The 26093-nt window shown below is 39.5% G+C and overlaps 1 protein-coding gene across 2 annotated transcripts in view; it reads right to left on the bottom strand.

Annotated features, from left to right (window-relative positions):
- The window catches only part of rnf24 (ring finger protein 24), an 88892-nt gene that overhangs the window by 19801 nt on the left and 42998 nt on the right, over positions 1 to 26093 (bottom strand). The window contains exons 5-6 of one of the 2 annotated variants that reach the window (XM_051928049.1): positions 4394 to 4426; positions 2974 to 3053 (exon numbers count right to left, since the gene is read on the bottom strand). In XM_051928049.1, the coding sequence (XP_051784009.1) occupies positions 2974 to 3053; positions 4394 to 4426 (113 nt within the window). The remainder of the gene's footprint in view (positions 1 to 2973; positions 3054 to 4393; positions 4427 to 26093) is intronic. The other variant, XM_051928050.1, reaches the window with a different exon arrangement.

The raw sequence follows: 26093 nt of genomic DNA, 5'->3' as shown, positions 1-26093 counted from the left end.
AAGTTTAAAGAAAAAAAAATCTTGTGGTTTTCAAAGCTTTTCTAATTTGGAGTTGCAAATAACAGATTGTGGCCCTGTACATCATAAAACTGTGTCTTGCATATGCTGTCTGGTAATCTTTCATTACTTCAATTCCTTGGATAACTAAAAATATCACATTTGTAAATAAATACAAAAAGAAAAGAAGTACAACATAAACAAGGAAAACAAATCTACTGCCACACTGGGCATGTCTAAACCAAAACCCACCATAGTACCATATCCCTCTCAATTTCCCGGACATCTGATCTTCCCACTGGTAGTCCAACTCTTGTGTTTTCAGGCTTTTATTAAATATGTTCTACTTTATGTGTGTCACACCCTGCTCCATTCTCCTGCTGTCGCGATACTTACCTTACACACTCATTGCTATTTGAATATAAAACAACACTGGTATGCTCTACATTGCCATGAATCAGCTTTTGTACCAAGGAAGCCAATGATGCAAGTCCATGCCAAGCAATAACCATCTCTAAAAGTAGTGCCTGCCTGATGCCTATCAACAGAGTCTATAACCTGACCTCACTATATTCATGCTTCAAAAAAAAACAAACAAAAAAAAAAACTTTCTACACTAAATACCTCAATAATTTTGATATTTTAATTTATACTAGCCAACCCGCGGCGTAGCATACGCCGCATAATTATGTATTGATGGGTGACCACTTCCTGAACGACACAGTTGTCAGTACTTTTTAAGGTCTTTTAAGCACAGGGGAAACAATGAACATGTGAAACATCCGTAATGTAATAAGCCACCAAGAAAAGTAAAATTGCAACAATTGTATCTACAAAAGTGAAAACAAATTCGAGCCCCGTGTATTTTTTAACTGCCTTGTGGGGCTGTAGTAGTGTTGCTGCTTTGCGGTAAGGAGACTCTGGAAGATTGTGTGTTCGCTTCCCGGTTCCTTCCTGTGTGGATAGTGCTTTGAACACTGAGAACACCGCTATATCAATGTAACGAAGTATTATTATTCCTATGTGTCCAACGCGCTCTATCACGCGCGCGTGCGCGCTTGTGTGTGTGTGTGTGTGTGTGTGTTACACACTCTCGCTCTCTTGCTGCACGTGGTCCTGTGGGCAAACGCCGCAAAAATAATATATTGATAGCTGAACACTTCCGGAAAGATACAGTTGTCTAAAAGGAGAGAAAAAAAATGAACATTTGCAAAATCCGTAACAGTGCTTTCAGTAAGTACAATGCACACGCGTTTAATTTGTGGGCCAGTTTTTGCCAGCCGACCGCCATCGCACAGTCATTCAACGATTTGGTTCCGAGACAAACATGCCTCTTCTTACCTTGTCCTCCCCCGTCCACCTTCGTTCTCTAAGCTTACACACCCCCTGGTCATGTGCCCGCTTGCAAGAGCAACTCACGGAGACCCGCCCACCAACATTAAGACCATGGCGTAGTTGAGAAACACTTTTTTAATGTGTTTTAAGCACAGGGGAAACAATGTACATGTGAAACATCCGTAATGTAATAAGCTACCAAGAAAAGTAACATGCTATGCTATGCTATGCACAGAAGTGAAAACAAATTAAAGCCTGGTGTATTTTTTAACTGCCTTGTGGGGCTGTAGTAGTGTTGCTGGTTTGCAGTAAGGAGACTCTGGAAGATTGTGTGTTCGCTTCCCGGTTCCTTCCTGTATGGATAGCGCTTTGAATACTGAGTATCAGTATCGGTATATCAATGTAACGAAGTATTATTATTCCTATGTTTCCAGCGCGCTCTCTCTCCCGCGCGCACGTGCCTGTATGTGTGTGTGTCACACGCTCTCGCTCTCTCTCGCTTGCTGCACGTGGTCCTGCAGGCAAACGCTGCAAAAATAATATATTGATTGCTGAACACTTCCAGAAAGACACAGTTGTCTAAAAGGAAGGAAAAAAATGAACATTTGCAAAATCCGTAACACTGCTTTCAGTAAGTACAATGCACACGCGTTTAATTTGTCGGCCAGTTTTTGCCAGCCGACCGTCGTCGCACGGTCATTCTGTGATTCAGTTCTACGACAAACATGCGTCTTCTTACCTGGTCCTCCCCCCTCCACCCTCGTTCTCTAAGCTTATACACGCCCTGGTCATGTGCCCGCTCGCAAGTGCAACTCACAGAGCCCCGGCCACCAACTCTAAGACCATTGGATGAAGCAGGTGAGACGCTAATGAAACAGAGGCACAGGGCTTATTGATTTTTAAAGACTGCTTCCTTCATTGTGTTTTGAGAGGGAAACATACAATTGTCCGTGTCTCACAATTGGAGGACCGCCGACGCTAATGAAACAGAGGCACAGGGCGTATTGGTTTTTAAAGACTGCTTACTTCATTGTGTTTTAACCTCAGTTGTAAAGGATTGTTTTAAGGATCCCATGGGATACCCCTCACAAACCGTTTTACACGCTGCATATGGCGATTCTCCTCCGCGAGAAACATGCCTCTATGAACAGTCAACGTGGCTCGGAGGTGCATGTGGCCTCTACGACAGACAAATATAAATGACACCGTTTTTTCTATGTCATCCCGTCCGAGTTGGTGGGCGTGGCGTGGTCGTCGCATCCAATGGTCTTAGAGTTGGTGGCCGTGACTCCTTCCTGCGTGCGCCATGGGTGCCTTACTTGTCGGCGGCTTAGTGAATCCACGCCCCTTCCGGCGTGCTTTCCATGGTTGGCTACTTGTCTTCTGGCTTAGTGAATTATATATATAGATAATCCATTCAATTGTTCCAATTTTAAAATGTTACAATTTTGCTCATTTATTCTTTAGAATCATTGCAAAATATCTTAGAAACAATTAAAGGTAAACACCTTAACTGCTAGACTTCTGAAGGCAAAGTACTAGAAAACATTTTCTTTTAATCCGACGAAAGGACGCAAAACATCATATTAATAATGAAAAAGGCTCTAAATGTAATTAAATACATGTTTATCTAGTACTTACTTTCTGTGGAAAGCATGCTTACATGGACATATTCCCAATTCATCTTTCTGTTTAAATTCCTCCAAACAAACTGCACATATCTACAGGTAAAAACAAAATGAGAAAAATATCAGTGCTTTATTGTGAGCAATACTGTGTTATTATCCATTTTCAGATACCATATTTTAAATAAAAATATTCAAATCAAACTAAAACCCTGCATGCAGCTTTGCCCAAGAATGAAATCATTTGCACTTTCCTAAACTACATCATCTTTCTAGTTTAATCCACAAACTTGTGAGATACAGAGAACATGGGTTTACATCTTTTTCTCTTATATTTTGATTTATATAGTCTTAATTTTAAATTTGTGTTTGGTTTCTGCATGATGAGATATATTTTTTACCTTTTTTTATATTTGTGTGGTTGCTGTATAGGAGAAAATGGGCACTGCCCACTGTGCTAGGCTTTTCCGTGGCACACAAGGCTTGTTAAGACATCAGATTTAACAGAAATGTAGAACTCCAGCTTCACTCCCAATCAGCATTCTTGGGGAAATGGCTTAACTTTAACTATAGCTCTTTCTGTACCAGGATCAGAATGCACTTCATCTGTTCAAAACCATGCAAAGGGGAGTTGCGGAAGACTCTTTAGACAAGAAGGCACCAAATGGGCACCCAAGAGCTATTTTTTTAACAAGTGATAACTTAAACAGAGAAAATAACACACCTATGAGCAGGCATTAGTTCTGTAACTGGAAGGGACTTATCCAATCACCAGAGGTTTCACCTTACTTTAAAACAAATTGCACTGATCTCTGAAACTGCTTTCACTCTTTGAAACCTAAAAGCTGATCAGTTGCTTCATCTTTGGAGAACCAAAAACTGACAATCTCTTCTCTTTGTGGACCTGAAAGCTGAGATGCACTTTGTCAAGCAAATGACTGTTCCAATGACAGAGCCCAGCCTGGGAAACAGTCATTATTTCAAGAGGGTAACTTCAGAATGTAACCTCTTGTGACAGAAAGAGTAATGCTTTCTCCTATGAAGTTGCACAAAACACAGCAAACAACCAGAGAAAAGCATAGCAAACAAAAAAAAAACCAAAAAAACAAAGGACCATTGCAAAGAGAATGAGTGCACCACAGGGCAAAAAAGCCCTCCACTTGAAACTGTAGCAAAAACAGCAAGAACACCACACAACACTGGACACTATATTTAAAGAGTTGGTATCATAAAACTATTTATCTGTGGTGAGAAATTAGAACTTTAAATAGCATATAAACAGAAAGTCTTCTTCTGTGTTATACATTTGTCAATCTTGTCTGCCTTGTGTCCTGTCTTTTATGTCAATATATATGCATTTATCATGTATTTCTAATCCTTGTATTTATCAATAAATTGTATCATTCTGTTTCTCAAAATAAGTTTGCTTCAGTTACCTTAATGTAAATGTAGCAGCCGGAGGCCACCTCCTACAGAGAAAGGTATGGAAAATAAATTAGAAGCCTTACCAAATTATTTAATTAATTACTGCATCGCATTACAGAAAGCAAAACTGATAATTAACCAAGTTAAAATTCTCTTCTTCTTTCCTATATTATTATGCCATCCCTGAGTGTGGACAAGTTCAATCACTCATCTTTTCTACAGCTTTTAATTTGGTTTGAAACTAACTATACTGTATTTGCTGGGGTTTATACACATGCTCATGAAATCACCGATTAATGGCCCTTGCTGGGGGGGCTGTGGGGTAGGGGGTGCTTTTCCCCCTTGGAGAATCATAGGCTAAGGTCAGATGTGGGGGTAATTGATGATGACGACTGTCAGAGGAATGTCGACTGCTTAATAAACCCATTGGGACTGACCATGACCCACTTCGCAAATCATCTGCTACCCATTACCGTTAAGTACAACAATAGCTCTTAACACAATGGCGGCAAGACACGACCAAACCCACTGTTTAAAAAAACCCAGGTCTACAGGCAGCCTCGGGAGAACATCTTTTTTACTATTCCCCAAAAATGGACTAACGTTCTATAAATAGTGCATGGCTGTGGCTACTAAATTCTCATCTCTAGTTTATTTGCAATTTGCATGCACACCATTTAATGTAGGTGCATTTCACATTTTATGGTTCTCCTGATCTGTAGCACGAATGCACAAATGCAGAATTCTTTATGAAATCTTTTTAATGTAGGAGCTGTAGCTAACATTGAACAAAAATTATTAGCCTAGGTAGCACACATTGGTTTAAAAGGTTTGTAGACACATAGCACATTTCACTTCATTCCTTCTTACTAAATAAAGTTAGACTCTACCCATGAAACATATTCTTTTAACCACTGTAAAGTTCAGAAATTCTAATCTACAGTAAAAGGTGAAAGATTAATTTGTTAATAAACATGAACTCAAGCTCAACACAATCCCAAAGTAATAGAAAATGGTATGTCAGTAAAGGCCAGTGATTTATACACTATATTTTACATGCTAAAGAGTCCGTGTGAATGAAATCAGGGAGAGAATTGCGTAGGGACATGGACTTTATGATACCAACTGGTCTACAGGTATTTATGACAGGGTACCCAAAAGTAATGTTGGACCCTTTGTAACACGTGTGTTGAAAAGCTATAGTTGGGAGGTGAAGAATGGTGAAAAGACGGCCAGATTATTGAGAAGGTGGCTGTGATTTTCTAAAAGGAAGACAAATAACAAAATCAAATCAATTAAGTAGTAATTTAAAAATGAAGAGGTATCATTTGCAAAGAACAAAAACTGACTTCGTGAAGCTATTCGGGCAAAATTTTTACATAATTTATATCTTCTTCCTTTGACTAGACATATATTCTTTTGATGAACCCTAAGACAACTCGACTCCTAACACCTTTATAGCATACGGTATCTTCAAATCTTTAAGTGAATAAGAAAAAACATAAGTTCATTAATAAGAATTTTCATAAATTCATGCTTTACACGTTAAGCATCTGTACAAGCATTTCACTAGACAGACAGTTTCAGGCAAAAAATAAATATTAACAATTACAACTACAATTATATAATTGTAAAAATAATGACTGTGTGTAGGAAACCCTGTTAAGTTTTGAGCAAAGGAGACTACATAGGAATCTAGTTTTTTAAAATGATCAAATGGCATCAGTAAAGATGATACTAGAGAATTACTTCATTTATAGGATTAATCAAATAGACAGGGAAGTGAATTAGTTTAAACAAGAGCTTGCTTAGCCACTCTGGGGGAAGTCGTGTTAGCTACCAGCTACATCGGCCATATACAACTTGTCAAATGCATTCAGTCACAAAATATTTATGAGCTTTATTAGGCTAGCGGTATGCTGACAGTATGTGACACTGTGATGGACTTGCACCCTATTCAGATTTGGTCCTCCTCTCGAGGCAACCCTGTCATATGCTTTCTCCAGGTCCACAAAGACACAATGCAACTCTTTCTGGCCTTCTCTATACTTCTCCATCAACATCCTCAGAGCAAACATCGCACCTGTGGTGCTCTTTCTTGGCATGAAACCTTACTGCTGCTCACTAATCATCACCTCACTTCTTAATCTAGCTTCCACTACCCTTTCCCATAACTTCATGCTGTGGTTCATCAATTTTATCCCCCTGTAGTTACTACAGTCCTGCACATCCCCCTTATTCTTAAATATCGGCACCGGTACACTTCTTCTCCACTCCTTAGGCATCCTCTCACTTTCCAAGATTCCATTAAACAATCTGGTTATAAACTCCACTGCCATCTCTCCTAAACACCTCCATGCTTCCACAAGTATGTCATTTCATCCTCTTCATAGCTGTCCTTACTTCCTCCTTGCTAATCCGTTGCACTTCCTGATTCACTATCTCCAGATCATCCACCCTTCTCTCTCTCTTGTTCTCTTCATTCATCAGCCTCTCAAAGTACACTTTCCATCTGCTCAACACACTGTCCTCGCTTGTGAGTATGTTTCCATCTTTATCCTTTATCACCCTAACCTGCTGCACATCTTTTCCAGCTCGGTCCCTCTGTCTAGTCAATCGGTCCTTTTCTCCCTCCTTAGTGTCCAACCTCTCATACAACTCATCATACGCCTTTTCTTTAGCCTTCGCCACTTCTCTCTTCACCTTGCGCCTTATCTCCTTGTACTCTTGTCTACTTTCTGCATCTCTCAGACTATCCCACATCTTCTTCACCATCATCTTCCTCTGTATACTCTCCTGTACTTCCTCATTCCACCACCAGTTTTCCTTTTTCCTCCTTCCTCTGTCCAGATGTCACGCCAAGCACCCTTCTTGCTGTCACCCTTACTACATCTGCTGTAGTTGCCCAGCTGTCTGGTAATTCTTCACTGCCACCCAGTGCCTGTCTCACCTCCTCCCTAAACTCAACATTTTATCCTTGGCTCTGCTCTCTTTCTCTTCCTCTTCGTCATCTGTCATCCTACAGACCACCATCCTATGCTGCTTAACTACACTTTCCCCTGCCACCACTTTGCAGTCTTCAATCTCCTTCAGAATGACTCTTCTACATAGGATGTAATCTACCTGTGTGCATCTTCCACCACTCTTATACATCACCCTATGTTCATACCTCTTCTTAAAATATGTATTCACCACACCCATGTATATCATTTTGGCAAAATCCATTATCATCTGATCTTCTTCATTCCTCTTCTTGACACCATACCTACCCATCATCTCCTCGTCTCCTTTGTTCCCTTCACCAATATGTCCATTGAAATCTGCTCCAATCACCATTTTCTGTCCCTTGGGTACACTGTCCATCACTCACTCCAGAAATCGTCTTTCTCATCCATCGCACACCCAACTTGCGGGGCATATGCACTAACAACATTCATTATCACACCCCCAATTTCCAGATTCATAATCATTACTCTGTCTGATACTCTTTTCACTTCCAAAACACTCTTGACATACTGTTCCTTCAGAATAACCCCTACCGCATTTCTCCTCCCATCCACACCATGATAGAACAATTTGAATCCACCTCCGATCCACCTGGCCTTACTACCCCCTTCCATTTAGTCTCTTACAAACATAATATATCAACCTTCCAACTATCTATCATATCTGCTAACTGTCTCCCCTTACCAGTCATACTGCCGACATTCAAAGTTCCTACCCTCAGTTGCACTCACTTTACCTTCCTCCTCTCCTCCTGCCTCCGGACATGTCTCCCCCCTCTTTTTCTCCTTCTTCGGAAATACTACTAATAAGATCACTAATAATAATAAAACTAAGAAAATACTACTAATAATAGTTAGAACTTAATTTCTTCAAAATGGGAAATATGGCTTTTTAAAGAAGCTCTTTAAATAAATAAATACATAAAATAGGTGATAAGTAAGTAAATAAACATACAGATACACCTTGATCTGAACACACACCAGAATTACTATAAAGCAAGACAAGTCAGAAGAAAGAAAAAGTTCTGAATTGGCAGTCCCAGTCACAGTGGGGCATTATGCAGACACATTGCTGGTAGCATAAAGGAGCCCGACTAGCATTATTTGACACACTTCTATTGAAGAATTTGTTAGTTGAAAGTACTCAATGTGATTGTGTCTGAGAAAGGATGTGCAACATTGTTCATAATGGCACTGTTTTGTTTTAATTCTCTCTTTTGCTTCCCTCCATAGGGGGAAAACACTGCTCTCTGTGCCTGGTAAGGTCCTTGCTAGGGTCATCCTAAATAGGATTCACGATCACCTGCTCCCCTGCCAGTGACTGGAGCAGTCTGGTTTTATGCCCAATAAGTCTACCACAGACCACATCCTGTCATCGAGGGCTTTCATTGACCTCAAACGCCAATAGTGGCAGAGATTCTTTGCACCTTTTGTAAAAGTGTTCGCCTCAGTTGATAAAGCTGCCCTGTGGGACATCCTGAAACATCAAGGGATTCCCCCGAAATTGCAGGATATCATGCATGGACTGTACACTGGTACTGTGCGTGCTGTACAGAGTGGAGGCAGAACCTCTGCATAATTCCCAGTTGATTCTGGGATAAGTCAGGAGTGTTACCTTGCTCCTACTCTGTTCAATGCTTGCACAGAATGGATATTGGGCAGGGTCATGGGGGTCCAGCAGCTGTGGGGCATCTGTTGGTGAAGAAAGATTTACTGATCTTGACTTTGCATGATGATGCTGTGATCTTTGCAGAGTCAATAGAGGCTCTCATCGAGAGTGAGGAGTCTGAGTGTCCAGGCTTGCGAGTGCCCTGGAACAAAAAACAAGATCCCAGAATTTAACGACCTCCTGGGCACAGCCCACAGCAGTGTGTCTGCCTGTGGAGTGTATGTCCCTTGTCAAGAGGTTTACTTACCTCGGCAGCAACTTTCATGTCTGGTGACTTTTCCTATGAAGTCACTAGATGGACTGGGAGAGCATGAGGGATCATGAGGTCTGTGGCGATACCAATATCTCTGCAAATGGATGAACGTCCAAGTCTTTAGAGTTCTGGTGCACCCTGTTTTTGCTATATGGTTTTTGAGACATGGACACTATCCAGTGACCTGAGACAAAGACCAGGCTCCTTCAGTATTGTGTCTTTTCTGAGAATCCTTGGGTACCACTGGTTTGACTTTGTCGAATGAGCGGTTGCTCATGAAGTTCCGAATGAGGCACATTACCTGCATTGTGAAGAAGCGTCAGTTACTGTACTACAGTTCATACAGCTTAAAACCTTCACATCCCAACCCACCGCTGTTACTTCAGGTGTGCCCCAGGGCTCTGTCCTGGGGCCTCTTCTTTTTATTATTTACCTTCTTCCCCTTGGCAATATTTTTCATAAATATAACATTAATTTTCACTGTTATGCTGATGACACCCAGCTCTACCTTGCTAGTAAACCAACCTCCTCTTTTCCACCACCTTCGCTTATTGACTGCATTGCTGAAATTAAATCCTGGTTCTCTTTGAATTTTCTTAAATTAAACAGTGACAAAACTGAGGTTCTCCTCACTGGTTCAAAATCATCATTATCCAAAACTAATAATCTTTCTCTAATTATTGATAAATCTGTTGTTTCCCCATCATCTCAGGTCAAGAGTCTGGGTATCATCCTCGACAGTACTCTATCTTTCCAATCTCACATTAATAACATCACCCGGTCTTGCTTACTTCCACCTACGTAATATTAATCACATTTGCCCCTCCCTCACTCCTCATACCACTGCCATTCTTGTTCATAGTCTTGTTACTTCTCGGCTGGTCTACTGCAATTCACGCTTCTTTGGTCTCCCTAATAAATCTCTTCATAAGCTTCAGTTAGTCTAGAATTCTGCAGCATGCATCATTTTTTGAACCCCATCTATTCACCATATCACTCCGGTCTTGCAGCAGCTTCATTGGCTCCCGATTAAGTTTTGAACTGATTTTAAAATACTGCTATTAACATTAAGGCCATTCATAACTTCGCCCCTCCATATCTGTCTGACCTTCTTCATGTTGCCATTCCCTCCCGTAGCCTTAGATCCTCTTCTTCCACCCATCTGAATATCCCTCTCGCCCGTCTAACCACCATGGGGAGCAGAGCATTCAGCTGTTCTGTTCCCAAGCTCTGGAATTCATTACCTACCGAGCTTAGAAATATCAAATCATATTCATCCTTCAAATGTAAACTTAAAACGCATCTGTTTAAAATGGATTTTTCTTTTTCATTATGATTACAGTGGTTTTGTTTGGTTTTAAATTTTAGATTTTCTGATGTTTTAAGTTGTTTATAATTGCGTCTTTTATTTATTTATTTATTGTTTGTTTGTTTGGTGTCCTTGAGTTCTCTGAAAGGCGCCTTGTATAAATAAAATGTATTTTTATTATTATTATTATTACAGCCATGTGGTGTGATTCCCAGAGGATGATTTGGTTTGCAGTATCCTCATTGCTGAAGACCCGAGTGGCTAGACCAGACCATAGGGACATCTACGTAACATCCAGGTGCGGAAGATAGATGGTCATTTTCGGAGTGTGGGACTGGCCTGCATGTATGCCTAGGGGGTTGCCAACCAGGACCCCGAAGTGTTTTGTCATGTGGTGGGTGTGGCAACATGCTGTACCAGTGCATGCTCCCTAAACTGATCTTCACTATGACCTCCGAGGGGTCCGAAGTATGTTTTATAAGTGAGTTTGCCCTTTTAATTAGCTTGTTGATTCGGTGGGCCTTTCTTGAAGTGATGTTACCAGTTCAGCATACCACAACAAAGAAAATCACACCGGCCATCACAGAGTTACAGAAGATGTGAAGGATGTCACTACCCACATTAAAAGAACGCAGTCTCCAAAGGAAAAAGTGCCTGCTTTATAATTTCTTATATAGACTGCTCAAAAAATTAAGGGAACGCTTATAATCATCACAGTCTAACACCATGTCAATTCAGGTGCAGGGATTTCAAATGGTTCAGTTAGGAAGCATAACCAATTGTGAATCCACTTCCCCTGGTTTGGTGCAAATGAAACTGACAACAGCTACATTGGAGAGGCAACAGCAAGACAACCTCGAAAAGGGGAATGGTTTGGGAAGCGATGGCCATAGACAATTGCTCTGTTATCCTTCCTGACCAATTCTTTTCTAGTTTTGCATTTTGGTAGTGTACTGTTAACATGAGGCAGTATGTGCCATCACAAGAAGTTTTGCCATGTCTCCCATGATGGAGGTGATACAAGGAGATGGCCCGCTACATGAGGAAAGCTGGACAGAGCCTTGAAAGGGCATCAACCCAGCAGCACGAAAGGTGCAAGGAGGAACAGGTGGAACACTGCCAGAGCCCTGCAAAATGACCTCCAACTGGCTACTAGTGTGCATGTTTCTGATCAAACTGTCATGAGGGTGGCATGAGGGCCCGACATCCTCTAGTGGGACTTGTACTCACAGCCCATAACCCCACAGCTCAATTGGCATTCGCCAGAGAATACTGCATTTGGCAGCTCTGCCTCTGGTGCCCCATTCTCTTTACAGATGAGAGAACGTTCACACTGAGCACATATGACAGACATGAAAGAGTCTGGAGACGCCATGGTGAACATTATTCAGCCTGCAACATCATCCAGCATGACCGGTTTGGCGGTGGGTCAGTGATAGTCTGGGGAGGTACATCCTTGGACGATCACACAGACCTTCACATGCTACACAACATTACCCTGACTGCTGTTATGTACCGGCATGAAATCCTCTGAGCCATTTTCAAACCTTACACAGATGCAGTGGGCCCTGGGTCCTTCCTGGTGCAGGAAAATGCCCAGCCTCATATGACCAGAATGTATAGACAGTTCCTGGATGACGAAAGCATTGAAGCCATTGGATAGCCCGCATGTACCCCAGACCTGAATCAAATTGAAAACCTCTGGGATATTTTATATCAGTGCATCTGATACCACAAAGAAGTGTCAGAAACTGTACAGGAGCTCTCTGATGCCCTGATCCTGGTCTGGGAAGAGATCCCACAGGACACCATCTGAAATTTCATCAGGAGCATGTCCCAGACGTTGTTGGGAGTGCATAAAGGCACATGGGGGCCCATACACACTACTGAGTCACATTATCAGGTGCTGTAATTAAATTCACACAAGTTGGATCAGTCTATGATTTCAATTTTCAACACTGATTTTCAGTATGATGTTGAACCCATCCCTCAGTGGGTTGATGAATTTCCTTTCCATGGACCATTGTTATATTATTTTGTTCTCAACAAATGACACAGTATTACTCAGTAAAGAATTTCCACTTGAATATTTTGTTCATCAAGATCCTATGTGTGATTTAATGGTTCCCTCCTATAAAAGCCTTCCAGTAAAATTTTGGATGGATAAAAACACAGTGCCTAGCTTACTACTGGATGAATGAAAGATGCAAGTAAAATCAGTATTAACAGAGGTCATTCATCATGAAAACAGTATTAATTAACCCACATTAAATTGTGCATCATCATCATCATCATGGGTTTAACGACCATTCTTCTGACTTAATAGGTTAGTTGGTTGCTCCCAAATCTTTTTCACCAACTTGCCAAAGTCCTGGGCATCTGTTGTGGTGGGGTCCATTCTTTTATGACATTAAAGACATGTGCACTAATAATTAATATAAAAATAAGCAATAGAGGGTCACATTTCTAGAAATAAATTCTCATGTAAAATTAACCTTCTAGAAATGAAACTGAACTTAACATTATATTCTACAAATCTATAATACAAAACGTCTACCTTTTGTATTCCCCTATATATTATTTACACTATAAAAGTTTCACACACCTGAAAAACAAAATACAAGTGCTAAGTAATCATTTTCTGCTACATACCAGTGTGGGGAGAATGTGCCCTCCTGCTTTTTCAGTTTTTTCTGTGTGTTAAATAATTCTCTACTGAGAGATAATTAGATAACACCAGTTAACAATCAACCTTTAGTTTTGCGGATGACACTTGTAGTTGTTACTGTCTAAAGGCAGACCAATACAATCAATTTTAAGTGGGCTATTACTCTATATGTGAGAATTACAACTGATTCCCATTTTCTGAAGCTTCAATTTTAATTACAGTATAGGTTCTAGTTCCTATCACCCCCCACTGACTCTGATACTTCTGTACTAACACAAAAGATGAGGGACAGTCTATACAGCGAGGTAAGGCTTTACTGGAGATGACCTTATATCAAAAATCTAGGTATCAGCTTTAAATAGCCATTCCTAGTAAAGTGGCTGCTTGGCACAGACAGGGACAAAATGAAGAGGCATGTATCACCAAACAGCTGAACTACACAGTGTCTTATAAGAAACTGCATTAAATTAATACAAACAATAAAACAAAGCAAGGATATCTGAAATATATAATAACAAAGAATGCAATTAAAATCCTAACTCTCATTTAATTTTTTTTCTGCATATACCCAGGCCTCAATATGCTTCCCCTTACAAAGAGTTTTGATTTAACAATGAATATAAAAATTAGCTAAACACAACAAAACCAATAAAAGATCGACACCTTTCACTTCCAAGATGGTTTTACTTCTGGGGCAGCCCTCACCAACTATGGAAAAGCCTAGTATGTCACATCTTTCAAGTTTTCGGCAAATTGAGAAAATGATGTTGCCTCTATAATCAATCTCTAGATTTTATTTTTCCTGAGCTTTACATACATAATGTTGTTTTTACAAATCAATTGTTTTTACAATAACATCACGCAGTTGCAGCATTTAAAATCACGTGATCGAAATCTGACATTTTTGGCCATTGTTACCAAGACCTAGTAGCTCCAAAAAAAAAAAAAAACTCAATATTGAAAGAAAAAAAAAGGCACTTAATATTTTTTTACACTGCATGTGAGAGCCCTCAGAATCACTTCTTGCCATCTTGAGTTTCTTGTGGCAGTTCAATTCTAGGTAACGCTCAAGACCCTTTTTGATATTACCAAGCCAAGTACTCTTAGTAACTGTCAGACACTTTCTTAACTGAATCCAATTACAGTAGACCCCTGCAAAGACGCGGTTCAGGGTTCGCAGATTTTTCCTTAGAACCTAACTAATAATTGTTAGCAGAAAGCACAACTATCCTCCGCAATTTTTTATGCCTTTTTTTGTGGCAATACTGTGCTCTAGAGAGAATAGGAAGCAACCGCTGAGGGAAACACTGCTGATTGACTGCTGCCCTGTGACGCGTCTCTAGCTGAGTGTCCTCGTGTTTTCCGTTTTGTTGTTCATTTTGTTATTCTTAAAACACAAGAAGTCGCCAAAACGTCCTGCACCTTCTAAGGCTTATGGCACTGAGCCTAAGCGCCAGAAGAAGTTTAAAACACTCCAGGAGAAAGTTGAACTACTGGATTTGCTCCGGTAACTAAAAAGTTATGCTGCAGTAGCGTGCCATTATGGCATTAATGAAAGCACCGTACACTACATAAAGAAGAATGAGTACTGCATCTGTAAGTTTCATTGATAGTGCCAAAAAGGTAACGACCGTAAGGAATAAAAATATCATCAGGATGGAATCTGCCTTGGCATTGTGGATCACCGACTGCAGGAAGAACATCATCTCCTTGGACGGTAACATCATCCGTGAGAAAGCATGGAAATTGTACCAGCAGTTCGCTACAGGAGTCAATGAAGAAGGTACCGAAGAACCACAACCAGGACCACCAACAGCACCGGAGACTGAAGATTTTCAAGCCAGTAAGGGATGGTAGTGGCAGCGTCTGCTGACAAAGAAGCCGCAGAGAAGTACCCAGAGACATTTAGGAACATCATACAGGAGAAGGGATACAAGCCCAAACACGTTTTTAACATGGATGAGACTGGCTTGTTCTGGAAGAAGATGCCGTCCAGAACTTACATGTTGAAGGAAGAAGCCAAAGCTCCAGGGTTTAAGGCACAGAAGGACAGAGTGACACTTATTATGTGTGGCAATGCTGCTGGTTACATGATGAAACCTGGCCTCATCTACAAATCAGCGAACCCTAGGGCCCTTAAAAACAAAAACCTGCTGCCTGTCTACTGGGATGCACATCCCTAAAGCCTGGATTACCAAAATCCTTGCTTCAAACTGGTTTCACCAGTACTTCAACCGTCAAGCCAAGGAATACCTCCACAACTTGGGCATGGACTTCAAAGTGTTGCTTACTATAGATAATGCTGGTGGCCACCCTTTGGATTTGTATTACGTGGGAGTTCAGACTGAGTTCCTCCCTGCCAACACCACCTCCCTCATCCAACCTATGGATCAAGGCGTGATCCGTGCCTTCAAGGCTCCTTATACCCGGATTTCTCTCAAATACCTTGTGGATGCAGTAGATGCAGACAAGAATTTTACATTAAAGGGTTACTGGCATAACTTTACAATCGCAACATGCCTGTCAGTCATCCAAGCTGCTCTTAACACTAGAATTACCAGAGCCTACGAAAAAACTCGTATATCCGGCCCACCTTAAATCGCTTCTTAAAACCTTTCTCACCTCTCCGCCAGCGTCTTTTGTCATCTAAATGTACTGATAAAGACAAGCTGCCAGCAGCCGGCTATTCCATCCCCCCAACGACTTAGAACGTAAACAGGCTTTTCCCAGCTCTTGCCTTGATTGAATATCTAGGAGTGAAGTGGAGTTTTAGAGTAGAAATAATAAGATTGTTATTTAGAACACACGCATTTCATATGTGTTGCATTTCTACAGTAATCTGTGTAAACACATTGTTAAAACAGAAACGTGTTATATATTCTAGTAGCAATTGACAAAATGTAGGCATAAACTATATAATGTATGAAGCCTGAAGTCCAAATATCAAAGAAACACTTTCACAAAAGGTACAAAAAAAAGCCACCGCCAAAAAAAACCCGCCTTAGTGTGAGACATTGACATGACTTAACTATCACTGCTTCCGTGGCGCAACAGTATCAGTCGCTGACTGGGAATCACAAGGTCATGAGTTCGATCCTGCACAACTCCCTTTTGAAAAGTGTTCTTATTTTCACTATTTTAGAATAAAAAGATACATTTGATTTCTGTCTGTAACAGCTGGTGTAATTTATGATATTTGTAAAGGTTAGCTTTAGTTTTTAAAATTCACTTTTCATTGTCTCAGTCGCGTTCAGGATCCATCCCTACCGCCCCCCAGTTCTGCAGTGTATCACGATACATACGACCGCGTGTTTTTTTCCCCCAGTATTGCCAGTCCCCACGTGTTGCCGTATGCTGTTTCTTTTGTACTCCAGGACATGCAGAGGAAAGCATAGTAAAGAGCAGTAACTTCAGCGCTATATGTTGATGTAAAAGTATAACAAAACAAGTGCACTTTTATTCAAGACTATAACCGAAGAAAAAAGAAAGCAAGTTACAGTAGGTGGAATGCTAAGGACTTCTGATTTCCATTCTGTGCTATATAACTGTTAACATTTGAATCTGATGATTGCATATAGCGCTGTCTGATTTAGTGTGCGCAAGAACAAGGAGTGAGTGGGGATCGAACCAGTACCAGTACTCTTGATCACACTTGGTGATATCGATCGCGGTTATTTCTGTTGATTAATTCATGCTTTTTTACTTAGAGTCAGAACATGAGCTTGTTCAGCTTATTCAGCTTCTGATCTGACTCAAACAGCGCCAGTATAACTTCACACCCAACCTGACGCTGTTCGTTTTCAAATAATATTGCATTACTTCGACGATGTTTCTGATTGGTACTATTCGCGTCATAAAATGATTTCTTCAAAACGTCACATATATTTGTCTCTTTCTTTTTTTTAAAATGTGCGTTGTAGCACTCAGCAACTGGCTACCTGCATGTTCTTGCGCACACTAAATCAGACAGCGCTATATGCAATCATCAGATTCAAATGTTAACAGTTATATAGCACAGAATGGAAATCAGCAGTTCTTAGCATTCCACCTATTGTAACTTGCTTTCTTTTTTCTTCGGTTATAGTCTTGAATAAAAGTGCACTTGTTTTGTTATACTTTTACATCAACATATAGCGCTGAAGTTACTGCTCTTTACTATGCTTTCCTCTGCATGTCCTGGAGTACAAAAGAAACAGCATACGGCAACACGTGGGGACTGGCAATACTGGGGGAAAAAAACACGCGGTCGTATGTATCGTGATACACTGCAGAACTATAGGGCGTCTTTATGTAAAAACAGCAGTGTCAGGTGGGGGGCGGTAGGGATGGATCCTGAACGCGACTAAGAAAATGAAAAGTGAATTTTAAAAAACTAAAGCTAACCTTTACAAATATCATAAATTACACCAGCTGTTACAGACTGAAATCAAATGTATCTTTTTATTCTAAAATAGTGAAAATAAGAACACTTTTCAAAAGGGAGTTGTGCAGGATCGAACTCATGACCTTGTGATTCCCAGTCAGCGACTGATACTGTTGCGCCACGGAAGCAGTGATAGTTAAGTCATGTCAATGTCTCACACTAAGGCGGGTTTTTTTGGCGGTGGCTTTTTTTTGTACCTTTTGTGAAAGTGTTTCTTTGATATTTGGACTTCAGGCTTCATACATTATATAGTTTATGCCTACATTTTGTCAATTGCTACTAGAATATATAACACGTTTCTGTTTTAACAATGTGTTTACACAGATTACTGTAGAAATGCAACACATATGAAATGCGTGTGTTTCAAATAACAATCTTATTATTTCTACTCTAAAACTCCACTTCACTCCCAGGTAATCAATCAAGGCAAGAGCTGGGAAAAGCCTGTTTACGTTCTAAGTCGTTGGGGGGATGGAATAGCCGGCTGCTGGCAGCTTGTCTTTATCAGTACATTTAGATGACAAAAGACGCTGGCGGAGAGGTGAGAAAGGTTTTAAGAAGCGATTTAAGGTGGGCCGGATATACGAGTTTTTTCGTAGGCTCTGGTAATTCTGGTGTTAAGGAGATGAAAACGGAAACCGTCAACGCCTGTTGGAAGAAGCTGTGGCCAGAGTGTATCTATGACAACAAGGGCTTATCACCCGAAAAAATTCAGCACAATGCAGTTGACAAGGCCATGGAACTGGCAAAGATACTGGGTGGCGAAGGTTTTCACGACATCACTCAAGATGAGGTGAACAACCTTATCGATGCCCACTCTGAAACCCTGATAGATGAGGATTTGTTGGAGTTAACAGTCTGCTTGCGAAGAGGAGGAGGAAGAGACAGATCCAGTTCAAGAGGAGGAGGAGCTGAGCCTGACATTGGAACGTCTGTCCCAAATTATTCAGACATCAAAGGAGTTACAAGGGATGATTAAAGCATGGGATCCCTATATGGTTTGGGCTATCAAAGTTAATAATGGCATCGATGCTGCCATTCAGACATATGAAACACTCGACGCAACCATGAAGAAACAACGACAGCAACTTCCCATCACAATGTTCCTGAAACCTACAAAGAAAAGCCAGCACGAAACCCCACCAGAAGAAGACCTGTCCAAGGATATGACTCCTCCTGAAGTGCCTAAAGAAGAGGCGCCACCCGAGGAGTTGTAAATCATCTGCATCGTACTGCACAGCTAATTCTTCATCATCAATATCATTCATTATTGGTGAGTACCAGTGCATTTTACTGTATTTTAATTAAATTAAATATTTACTCTACTTATAACAAAGAAAACGACAGCACATACCAAAGAATACGTGCTTGCATGAATTACAGTACGTACAGTTACGTCCATAAATATTTGGACAGAGACAACTTTTTTCTAATTTTGGTTCTGTACATTACCACAATGAATTTTAAATGAAACAACTCAGATGCAGTTGAAGTGCATACTGTCAGCTTTAATTCAGTGGGTGAACAAAACGATTGCATAAAAATGGGAGGCAACTAAAGCATTTTTTAACACAATCCCTTCGTTTCAGGGGCTCAAAAGTAATTGGACAAATTAAATAACTGAAAATAAAATGTTCATTTCTAATACTTGGTTGAAAACCCTTTGCTGGCAATGACAGCCTGAAGTCTTGAACTCATGGACATCACCAGATGCTGGATTTCCTCCTTTTTAATGCTCTGCCAGGCCTTTACTGCAGCGGCTTTCAGTTGCTGTTTGTTTGTGGGCCTTTCTGTCTGAAGTTTAGTCTTCAACAAGTGAAATGCATGCTCAATTGGGTTAAGATCAGGTGACTGACTTGGCCATTCAAGAATTTTCCACTTCTTTGCTTTAATAAACTCCTGGGTTGCTTTGGCTGTATGTTTTGGGTCATTGTCCATCTGTACCATGAAACGCTGCCCAATCAATTTGACTGCATTTAGCTGGATTTGAGCAGACAGTATGTCTCTGAACACCTCAAAATTCATTTGGCTGCTTCTGTCCTGTTTCACATCATCAATAAACACTAGTGTCCCAGTGCCACTGGCAGCCATGCACGCCCAAGCCATCACACCGCCTCCACCATGTTTTACAATTTGTGAATTTCCCCTTGGGATTAATAAAGTATCTATCTATCTATCTATCTACAGATGATGTGGTATGCTTTGGATAATGAGCTGTTCCACGCCTTCTCCATGCTTTTTTCTTGCCATCATTCTGATAGAGGTTGATCTTGGTTTCATCTGTCTAAAGAATGTTTTTCCACAACTGTGCTGGCTTTTTTAGATGTTCTTTAGCAAAGTCCAATCTAGCCTTTCTATTCTTGAGGCTTATGAGTGGCTTGTACCTTGCGGTGCACCCTCTGTATTTACTTTCATGCAGTCTTCTCTTTATGGTAGACTTGGATATCGATACGCCTACCGCCTGGAGAGTGTTGTTCACTTGGTTGGCTGTTGTGAAGGGGTTTCTCTTCACCATGGAAATGATTCTGTGATCATCCACCACTGTTGTCTTCCGTGGACATCCAGGTCTTTTTGCGTTGCTGAGTTCACCAGTGCTTGCTTTCTTTCTCAGGATGTACCAAACTGTAGATTTTGCCACTCGTAATATTGTAGCAATTTCTCGGATGGGTTTTTTTCTGTTTTCACAGCTTAAGGAAAGCTTCTTTCACCTGCATGGACAGATCCTTTGACCGCATGTTGTCTGTTCACAGCAAAATCTTCCACATGCAAGCACCACTCAAATCAACTCCAGGCCTTTTATCTGCTTAATTGATAATGACATAACGACGGACTTGCCCACACCTGCCCATGAAATAGCCTTTGAGTTAATTGCCCAATTACTTTTGAGCCCCTGAAATGAAGGGATTGTGTTAAAAAAATGCTTTAGTTGCCTCACATTTTTATGTAATCGTTTTGTTCACCCCACTGAATTAAAGCTGAAAGTCTGCACTTCAACTGCATCGGAGTTGTTTCATTTAAAATTCATTGTGGTAATGTACAGAACCAAAATTAGAAAAAAGTTGTCTCTGTCCAAATATTTATGGACCTAACTGTATAGCGGTAACATCGGTATTTTACATTCTAGCACCGCAGGAGACATAGCAGTACAGTACTGTACAGTAGACTTTTTGCCTTTACATTCTTTTTTTAAGTAATGTAATAAGGCAATTTTTTAGGTAATGTATTAAGCTGACTTTGCAATGAAATTAAAGTGCTTTGGGGGCATATTTAGGTTTTAAACTATAAAAATAGGCATTTAAAATGCATTTTTTAACCACATCCAAAAGTCTTGGTCACAATTCGCGGGTGCTCTAGGAACATAACCCCCACAAACTTTGGGGGTGTACTGTATTGTTACAATTTTGCCTTGACTTTTCTTTTAGTCTTTATGAAATATGTTCTTGAAGGGTGCCACTTAAACATATCGTAAATACCAACACTTGAAATGTTTACTACACTCACAATGACATCTGGAGAAATAAATCCAATGTCACCCTTTTGACCCTGACAACTGCAGCCAGCCAGTTTGCCCAGTACCATCATTATGATGGATTTTTTTTTTGTTACATACTAGAGCTTTAATTTTCAAATATACTATATGAGAATAAAATTTAATTGAATCTTTTACATGTATTGCTTAGTGTATATATAATACAATTTCTTACTTGGTTTATTTATATTACAGTTTCATTCTCATTTACTTTAAATGGTGACTTTTCAAAGTTGTGTTTTCTCAAGCAGAATGAAGGTTTCATACAACTAATTAAAATTTATTCTGAGACTCATGTAGGCTGAACATTCAGTTCAGGTGCAGCCTCAGGCTTCTTCACAAACTTATGACTGCAAATTTCATTACAATGTCAGCAAAGAATAGCTTTCCTATTTTGTTTTGTTAGTGCCAGAATCTGAACTCGGATAATAAGAGAATGAAGAACTGGGTCACAGGTATTAATGGCAAATTTTTATTTACACAATGAACTTTATTAACAACAAAAAGCCTGAAGTGCTGACCTCCATCAGGCTGTTGTGAAGCCTAAACACATGGCCTTATACTGGCCAAAGGGGGTCAAAATTCTGATGAACAATGCACTGTGTTTTGTGTGCCTAAAATACAGTGTTACTGCAAGTTAAAAGGTCTTTTGTGCCACTATAGTTGGGAAAACACATTTAGTACTAGATGAGCATTCTTTAGAATATGTCAACCGTGAAGAAATGCATTCTGAGACAAATGGATTGAAATCAGCTTTGTAACAGTGCTTCAGCCCTAGATGGCACACAGATAATAGTATAACCCAAGTGTATGCAAAGATTAGGATGGTCTCAGGTACCATGCCTGGAATAAAACTAAAAACAAAGCTGAAAAAAGCAGGCAAAAAAGTTTCAAAAAATAATTGACTATGGAACTTATGGAATTTGTAATAAAAGCAAAAATCTACACAAAGAACTGGTAGTTATCCAAAGAGTCATCCAGTTTATATCAAATAGAAACATTGTTCTTTAGGCAATAGACATACATGGATTATAGACCACTTCAAACAATAAATTAACTTCAGAAATGTTTAAAAAAATCTAAACAAAACTACATATGAAAGGAAATTGATAGTATGGTAACAATTATTATACTTATACACACATCGTTTAAGTCATAAAGCATTAAACACATACAAGCACTCATAGAAAGTTTGTTGTAAAGCTTGCTTGTGTCCATTCAGAAACACAGATCCGTAACTAATCACACTTTATGACCTAGCAAATCAAAAGCAATTTTTCCACATAAAAATTCCATTAGAATAAACAATTAAGGTAAGTTTTGGCAGATTTATCTTTGATTCTAAATGGGTGGGAAATGTCAAATTAGGAAGATACAGCCGTCTAAAAGCCTTCATGCATCTAAGACAGTCTTACTGCTATCTCTAGGTAAGTGCAACAAACCTATATCTATTCAAATATCTTTCATCTCCACTGGCTTCACAGCCATTTTCTGGCCTATCTGAGGTTAGTCACTGTCCCCTACCATATTATAACTACTATACTGTGACTAATTTAAAATATTAGAAAAATGAGGCCTGTAGATTTTAAAGAACCATCACATTAGAGGCTGTTGGCTATCTTACAGACTAGTATGAGAGCACAGAGGACAAAACAGCACTTTTTATGAGGCATACAAAGAATATATCCACACTTAATCTTGATCTTGCGATACTTTTGTGACTTAACAGGAAGAATTCGAAACATGAAAAAAGTCATGGGAGAATTGCATAGTCAGTTATCCATTTGATTCCTAGTCATAACTTGACATGCTTACAGGCAACAAGATTCACTCAGCAACTCTAATGGATAAGCTTGACATATGTTCCAACTAAAAATTGTGCTCAGTCATACAGTGTGATGCTGGCTTAATTTTTAAAAGCATTTTAACACATTTTAACACCAGGATAATACCACGAAACAAAAACAAAACAGTTACTATAATAAAAAAATTTAATTTTCATACAATTCCATCCCTACTTTTTATGATTATTTAAATAAAAATACACTGTATATAGAGTATAAGATGATTCAGTTTCATGTCTTCTTTCTGTTGACATTTCTACAGTTTTTTTTTGTTTTGCTTTAGTGGTAGTGTTATGTTTAAAAAGTAAACTGGAGATAATATACTTTTCAGATTACCTTATAGATATAACAAGCAGCACATAAATTCTGCATCAGACAAAACCATGTTGAAAGGTTTGCAAAATAAAAAAAAAAATTATATAATGTGTGCATGCATGTACTTATTATGTAGATGTGTGTAACAGTGGTAAGAATTTTGGTTTTTAAATATCAGAACACCACACTGAGATTTCTGGATTGCTTTGAAACCATATGATACTGTAGATGTAATACAGTACTTCTTTCAAGGAAAGACTCTGGAATGCAGCCAGTAATATAAATTTAGTTTGAGAAGAACAGCAGCTGTACCTTGCAAAAATGGTTTTGCAACATGATTACAACATTTAAAATGTGAAGTTAAAAACAAACCTAAAATAAATACATTTTTATTAAACCCTTATGCAATATAGGGCTTTTGGTATTACTGAAACTGAATTGCATACCCAAAAAATAAACATCTTATATTGTAATAAAGTAGCTGCAAATGGCTGAAGAGTACAGAGTACAACATTTGCAATTTAAAGAAAGCATAAAATTAAACATATTTATTTACAACAATATAAACACACACATAGAAGTTTGTGGATTTTACAATATATAACCTCAACATTTTGCACAACTATAGAATCAAGTTTATTTTTAGCCCCAAACTGTCAGCTATCATTATACCAGTTTTAAATGTCATATCTCATTGCAAGTTATAATGTTTGGCACAAGATGCCCCCCTTTTGGAAAAACTGTGCCTCTTTTTGGAAACATTTTGTCCTTTGCATCTAAACAATTTCCCAAAACAAGTATTGCAGTTGCAGTTTATATAGATTTTTTAAATAAAAGATAAATATACAGTACTGTGCAAAAGTTTTAGGCAGGTATAAAAAAATGCTGTAAACAAAGAATGCTTTCAAAAATGGAAGTGTTAATCATTTATTTTCATCAATCAACAAAATGCAGTGAATGAACAAAACAGAAATCTAAATCAAATCAATATTTGGTGTGACCACCCTTTGCCTTCAAAACAGCATCAATTCTTCTAGGTACACTTGCACACAGTTTTTGAAGGAACTCGGCTGGTAGGTTGTTCCAAACATCTTGGAGAACTAACCACAGATCTTCTGTGGATGTAGGCTTCCTCACATCCTTCTGTCTCTTCATGTAATCCCAGACACACTCGGTGATGTTGAGATCAGGGCTCTGTGGGGGCCATACCATCACTTCCAGGACTTCTTGTTCTTCTTTACGCTGAAGATAGTTCTTAATGACTTTAGCTGTATGTTTGGGGTCGTTGTCCTGCTGCAGAATAAATTTGGGGCCAATCATACGCCTCCCTGACGGTATTGCATGATGGATAAGTATCTGCCTGTATTTCTCAGCATTGAGAACACCATTAATCCTGACCAAATCTCCAACTCCATTTGCAGAAATGCAGCCCCGAAACGTTTAAGGAACCTCCACCATGCTTCACTGTTGCCTGCAGACACTCATTATTGTACCGCTCTCCAGCCCTTCGACGAACAAACTGCCTTCTGCTACAGCCAAATATTTCAAATTTTGACTCATCAGTCCAGAGCACCTGCTGCCATTTTTCTGCACCCCAGTTCCTATGTTTTCATGCATACTTGAGTCGCTTGGCCTTGTTTCCACGTCGGAGGTATGGCTTTTTGGCTGAAACTCTTCCATGAAGACCACTTCTGGCCAGACTTCTCCAGACAGTAGATGGGTGTACCTGGCTCCCACTGGTTTCTGCCAGTTCTGAGCTGATGGCACTGCTGGACATCTTCTGATTTCGAAGGGTAATAAGCTTGATGTGTCTTTCATCTGCTGCACTAAGTTTCCTTGGCCGACCATTGCGTCTACGATCCTCAACGTTGCCCGTCTCTTTATGCTTCTTCAAAAGAGCTTGAACAGCACATCTTGAAACCCAGTCTGCTTTGAAATCTTTGTCTGGGAGAGACCTTGCTGATGCAGTATAACTACTTTGTGTCTTGTTGCTGTGCTCAATCTTGCCATGACATGAAACTATCTTCCACAACCTCACCTTGGTAGCAGAGTTTATCTGTTCCTCACCCAGTTTTAAGCCTCCTACACAGCTGTTTCTGTTTCAGTTAATGACTGTGTTTCAGCCTACGTGTGACATTGATGATCATTAGCACCTGTTTGGTATAACTGGTTGATCATACATCTGACTAGAATCCTACAAAATCCCTGACTTTGTGCAAGTGTACCTATAAGAATTGATGCTGGTTTGAAGGCAAAAGGTAGTAACACCAAATATTGATTTGCTTTAGATTTTTCTTTTGTTCGCTCACTTTGTATTTTGTAAATTGATAACAATAAACCAATAAACAATCATTATTTATATTTCTGAAAGCATTCTTTGTTTACAGCATTTTTTCACACCTGCCTAAAACTTTTGCACAGTACTGTATATTTTTTATATTATATATATATATATAACACTTAATATCACTCTGAAGCAACAAGTAAACAATTTGTATCTATATATATATCTATCTCTTTCTCTATATCTATACTAGCTGTGTAAGCCCATAGTGTAAAAAGCCTGGGGTCCTAGAAACTTTTGAAATCGTCAGGAAAAAAAATTGAAATATACTGTAGAGATGTCAGGTAATTGAAAGGAACTACTCTGGGCATCTCTCTCTTAGGAGGATTAATTTTGCGGACGTGCTTGCATC

Source organism: Erpetoichthys calabaricus, chromosome 5 (assembly GCF_900747795.2).
Source record: "Erpetoichthys calabaricus chromosome 5, fErpCal1.3, whole genome shotgun sequence".
Taxonomy (NCBI): domain Eukaryota; kingdom Metazoa; phylum Chordata; class Cladistia; order Polypteriformes; family Polypteridae; genus Erpetoichthys; species Erpetoichthys calabaricus.
Note: the sequence above shows the minus strand (reverse complement) of the source record. Positions and strands in the feature narration are given on the sequence as shown.